This window comes from Erinaceus europaeus, chromosome 10 (genome assembly GCF_950295315.1).
Source record: "Erinaceus europaeus chromosome 10, mEriEur2.1, whole genome shotgun sequence".
Classification (NCBI taxonomy): domain Eukaryota; kingdom Metazoa; phylum Chordata; class Mammalia; order Eulipotyphla; family Erinaceidae; genus Erinaceus; species Erinaceus europaeus.
Window position 1 is genome coordinate 701405 of NC_080171.1, and position 5815 is coordinate 707219.

Here is a 5815-nt window from a genome sequence, read left to right on the forward strand (position 1 = left end):
GGTTGGTTGTGTTTTTGTGCACAGGACTCTTATTTCCCAGGTGCTAGGTTCTGTGCCCAACACTACCAGGAACAACAGCTGCTCTCTTTCACAAAATAAATTAATCTTTGGGGCAAAGAATTTAGCCAGTCTGAGCGAAGACACACCAGGTAGAATGCAGGTGTCACCATGTCTTGGACCCGGGTTCAAGCCCCCGGTCTCCATCTGCAGTGCGGAAACTGCTCTCGAAATGAAGCAGAGCTTGGAGTCTGTCTCCCTGTCTCCCATCTTCCCCTTCCCTCTCAACTTCCATCTCATCAAATGAAAAATCCGTAAATAAATGAACAAATTAGATTTTTTTTTCTGATCATGCATTGGGCTTAAAGAATAGACTTTCTCCCCTTACTGTGAAAACTATGAAGTAATATCACAAATTAGGAAAAAAAAATAGATAGTAGAATTCTAGGACTATCTTTTCTCTATGCACTTTAATTTTCCTATACTAAGTAATTATTTAAGGAAGGGTTTTTGTTAATAGTTAAGATAGCAAGGGAGGAATACAAGTCTTTGCTTTAATGAAGTGTTTGAAATTATTAGGAGGTGGGAACTGTAGTTTACTCTCTCAATTTCTAACAGTTTGTTGTAATTGGATCTTTGGGACATTATCCCTGAAGGGTTTGAAGTTGTCAATGTCTGTATGTCAGAACTGCTAAACTTTTAATTGCTTAGGGACAGCAGCAGCTGTCTCCCCACACAGGAGCTGACTCCAGCTCGGGAGCTAACAGGCAATCCACCTTTGAAAGGAGTTAGCCCCAGTCTGTAACAGGCATTCATTTTTCCTGTAGCCAACGTCCTGAAGTGTGTCTTAAAATGTAACCTATTTGGATTTGGTAGCAGAGAATTCAGGTGGGAGGACTATTATTGTTCTTTTTTCTTTTATGGCTACTATTCTCAAAATAGTAAACAGCAAACCCAAGCTGGGCTGATATTTTCACTCTGAAAATAGAATTTCATTTTCCTTGTTAATCTGAGTAGTGCCCACAAAATGTATCTTTAAAATGATTTCTTAAGGTAACGTACCACCAAGTTTTGCAGATGATTTGTTAAATATAAACTCTGACAAAGAAATTCGTGAAAAATGATCTGTCCACCTGAGCCCCATGCTTGCAGGGTATGTCTGGGACAGGATGGGCAGAAGCAGGGTGGCGCTTTGCATGTGCCGCTTCACAATGGAGGGAGTTTTAAAGAACAAGCTAATATCTGAAACTGGAAGGAAGGAAGTAGTGGGGGATGGTAAACAAACAGAGGGGATATGGACCAATGTCAGCCCAGAATACGGTGAGCTCATGTGATGCTGGTAACTAATGTGAAATGTAAACATGATAAAAGCTTGATCTTATTTATTTTTTCTTAAACGTTATTTATTTTACTTGATAGAACAGAGAGAAATTGAGAGGGGAGGGGAGACTGAGAGAGAGAGACCTGAACCCAGGCCCTTGGGCGTGGTAATGCATGCCACCACCTGGCCCCAAAGCTTGCTTTTATAGTTTACGAGAAAATACTTCTACGATTCACAACTAGATAATCTACAATCCTCTTTTCAAATATTGTAGGTAATTTTAAAAGGAAGTTCACTTTCTGTACTTCCTGGATATTTAATGTATTTTAAGAGTGTTGTCTAAAAAAAAGTGTTGTCTGTATATGAGTTTTAGAACTATTTACATACGCACAAAAGTAAGGACATACACACTGAATGAAAGCAGAAAATAGATGTATATACACTTATAGGAGGTGAGCTACGTGTGTGAATTGTACACTGACTCTTACATAACCACAGAGTGTCTATCTGCAGTGCTTCAAATAATGTTGCTGTTATTATTTTAATGCAGCACTGGGGAGTGAGTTCAAGGCCTCATGCTTGTATGGTACAACTAAGTAGCCCCCCCGGTTCTCTTTTCTTTTATTTGAGAGAATGAGAGAGTGGGCAGAGAGGGAAGAAAGAGAGTGGGTGGGGAGCTGTCCTGGTGCCCGCTGTGAAGCTGCTCTGTGCTGCTGGGCTTGAACTTGGGCCCCATGCAGAGCTGGGCATGTGCTCTGTTGGGTGGATCACCTCGCAGCTTTTTCATCGCCTTTGAAGCTGGTGTTTAGGCCTCTGCTCTGTGGACTGGAAGGGTCAGATCATTTAGACTGAAGACTTCAGCAGAGCTAGTTTAAAATTAATTTCTTCACTTTTTACCAAAGCACTGCCCACCTCTGGCATATGGTGATGCTGGGGACTGAACTTGGGACCTTTGGTGCCTCAGGTGTGAAAGGCTTCTAACATAACCATTGTGCTGTCTCCATTGCTTGCTATTTATTTATTTATTGCCTTCAGGGTTGTCACTGGGGCCTGGTGCCTGCACTATGAATCCACTGCTCCTGGAGGCCATTTTTTCCATTTTTGTTGCCCTTATTGTTGTTGTTATAGCTGTTGTTGTTGTTGTTGGATAGGACAGAGAGAAATGGAGAGAGGAGGGGAAGACAGAGAGGGGGAGAGAAAGACAGACACCTGCAGACCTGCTTCACCGCCTGTGAAGCGACTCCCCTGCAGGTGGGGACTGGGGGCTCGAACCCGGGTCATTGTGTATTGTAACATGTGCGCTTAACCAGGTGCACCACCGCCCGCTCCTCCTTTTTATTATTGTAAACTGTGCTTTCTTTTCTTCACTTATTTGGCTTGTTTTTCTCATTTCTGCAAATAAATGATTTAACTTCTATGCATATTGTCTTCACTAAGTAATTTCAAATCTTCACTGAGTATGCTGCAGGTCTGAAATAGGATCATGAGCTGACTGACATTCTGGGTGAGTGTTTACTCTTGTTCTGAATCTGTTGTGGATGAACCAACTTGTTCTGCACCTTAGATGGATAAATACATTTATCCTGTATTTTCTTGTGTAAAATTGTGACCGTAATTCGATTGAATGTGTTTCTAACTAGATGCACATTGCACTTTATCTGTTGGTCTGTCCCTACATGCAACGCAGAGAATGAGAGTAACGTCAAGGGGAAGAGAGGGGATGCATGGAGCAAACGTTACCACCTGGAGCTTTTTTTTCCTGGAAGGTTTTTCTAAATACCCCAGGCTGGAGACTGTGCTTTTTGTCTCCAGCCTCGTCATGTACCTGGCCACGCTCCTGGGTAACAGCATGCTGATTCTCATCACGGCTCTGGACACACGCCTCCACAGCCCCATGTATCTGTTCCTGGGAAACCTGTCTTTCATGGACATCTGCTACACATCTGCTTCCATCCCCACCCTGCTGGTCAACTTGCTGTCTGCCCAGAAAACCATAGTCTTCTCCGGCTGTGCCGTGCAGATGTACCTGTCCCTGGCCATGGGCTCCACGGAGTGTGTGCTGCTGGCCGCGATGGCCTATGACCGCTCCCTGGCCATCTGCTGCCCTCTGCGCTACCCGGCACTGATGACCCGGAGGCTCTGCGTGCGGCTGGCGTCTGTCTCCTGGGCGACAGGCTGTCTGACTGCGCTGCTGGAGACCAGCTTTGCCCTGCAGATGCCTCTCTGCGGGAACCGCATCGACCACTTCACCTGTGAAATCCTGGCTGTGCTGAAGCTGGCCTGTGCCCGCTCCCTGCTCATGGACCTCACCATGCTGGTGGTGAGCGTGCTCCTCCTGCCTGTCCCCATGCTCCTGGTCTGCATCTCTTATGTCTTCATCCTGTCCACCATCCTGAGAATCCGCTCCTCTGAGGGCAGACACAAAGCTTTCTCCACCTGTGGCGCCCATTTGACGGTGGTGGTTCTGTACTACGGGGCTGCCCTGTCTATGTACCTAAAACCTTCTTCATCAAGCTCACAGCAAGTAGATAAGATCGTCTCGCTGCTGTATGGAGTGCTGACGCCCATGCTGAACCCCATCATCTACAGTTTAAGAAACAAGGAAGTCAAAGATGCCGTGAAGAAATTGCTGGGCAGATTACCCCAGTGCCAAGCACGTGGCGATTTCTGACCAGAAGCCTTCGGTTTTGCTGGGGGTATGCCCCCGACAGAACTCATCAAAGACACTCTGCACAATATACCTTTCCTTAGAACACTGGGCCTTGACTTGATAATCTTGCAGTTAAGATATATGTAATACACAATGATTGCTTATTGACGGTAGTAGATTCCAACTTGCACTCACCGACACCTGGCTTTTGTGTTTCCTGGTCATGAGAACTGTCAGGAGACAAAGCCATTAAGTGCTAGTCAGGAGACAAGGTGTACATATCTAGTCAGTGAATCTGGTGCCAGCAGAGTCCTGAATATCTTCTCTCAAGTCCTCTCTAGAATAAAGTGGGAATACAAAGAAACAAGCAGTAGAGATTGACTCCTTTTTGTGAGGGAGAAAACAGAATTATGGAAAAGGTGAGGTTTGCTCCTTGTCACAGAGCTGCAGAGCAGAGCCTGCAGCCCGCACCCTTCCAACTTCCCGGCCAGAATTCAGTCACCACGTCAACTCCTAGTTGCCGAGACATGCTTTCTCGGTAGCTCTGGGGTGAATTTCTGGTAATATACATTACAGCAGATTCCTAAGAAATTACTCAACACTTACATGATTTTCTCTAAGTATACACACTTTTTTTTTTTTTGCCTCCAGGGTTATCGATGGGGCTCAGTGATTTCACTATGAATCCACTGCTCCTGGAGGCTGCTTTTTTCCCTTTATTGCCCTTGTTTATCATTGTTATTGCTGTCGTTGTTGTTGGATAGGAAAGAAAGAAATGGAGAGAGAAGGGGAAGACAGAGAGGGGGAGAGAAAGACAGACACCTGCAGACCTGCTTCACTTCCTGTGAAGTGACTCCCCTGTAGGTGAGGAGCCGGGGGCTCGAACCGGGATCCTTACACAGGTCCTTGTGCTTCGCGCCATGTGCGCTTAATCCACTGTGCTACTGCCTGGCCCCACACTTTTTTTTTGAGTTGTGATTTATCTCTCTCTCTTTTTAACTTTATTTATTTATTGTTGGATAAAGACAGAGAAATTGAGAGTGGAGGGGGAGAGACAGAGAGAAACCTATAATTCTTATCACCATTCATGAAACTTTCCACCAGCAGGTGGGGAGCGGGGGCTTGAACTCGTGGCCTTGCGCACCGTAGTGTGTGTGCTTAACCAGGCGCACCACCACCTGGCCCCTGTACACACACGTTTAGTTCCATGTAAGTGCTGTGCTCTATCTGGCTTCTTTTATTATTTATGGGGACGCTTACTGTGACTTATAGTTGATAGTGGTCTGTGAGGGAAAGGCTGCTTCAGCTCTTGTAGCACAATCCACTCAGTCCCTGGCACGATGTCTGACACAGGGAGACACTTCATGTATAACTTTCACGGATGACGTGGTGACACACACCTGTTTAGTGATTTTTTTTCAATTTAAAAAAGAAGACATTAACAAAACCATAGGATAAGAGGGGTCCAACTCCACACAGTTCCCACCACCAGAACTCCGTATCCCATCCCCTCCCCTGATAGCTTTCCTATTCTCTATCCCTCTGGGAGTATGGACCCAGGGACACTGTGGGATGCAGAAGGTGGAAGGTCTGGCTTCTGTCATTGCTTCCCCGCTGAACATGGGGTTGGCAGGTGGATCCATACTCCCAGCCTGTCTCTCTCTTTCCCTAGTGGGACGGGGCTCTGGGAAAGCGGGGCTCCAGCACACCTTGGTGGGGTTGTCTGTCCAGGGAAGCCTGGTCGGCATCGTGCTGGCACCTGGGGGCCTATGCAGCGGATCTCGGGTTATAAGCTGCTGAAGCTCACGGCAGCTGAAGCTCCAAAGTCGCCATCTTGGCTCCGCCCC

At 46.2% G+C, this 5815-nt stretch overlaps 1 protein-coding gene across 1 annotated transcript; it reads left to right on the forward strand.

The window, feature by feature from the left end:
* The first annotated feature begins 3038 nt into the window (after positions 1–3038).
* Positions 3039–4298, forward strand: LOC103127874 (olfactory receptor 2K2). Its single transcript, XM_007538763.2, has one exon. The coding sequence runs from the start codon at positions 3039–3041 to the stop codon at positions 3987–3989; it is 951 nt and encodes a 316-aa protein (XP_007538825.1). The 3' UTR covers positions 3990–4298.
* Positions 4299–5815: the final 1517 nt, after the last annotated feature.

Coding starts and splice junctions, on each gene's coding strand:
- LOC103127874 (XM_007538763.2), top strand. CDS start 3,039: ATGCATGGAGCAAACGTTACCACCTGGAGCTTTTTTTTCCTGGAAGGT.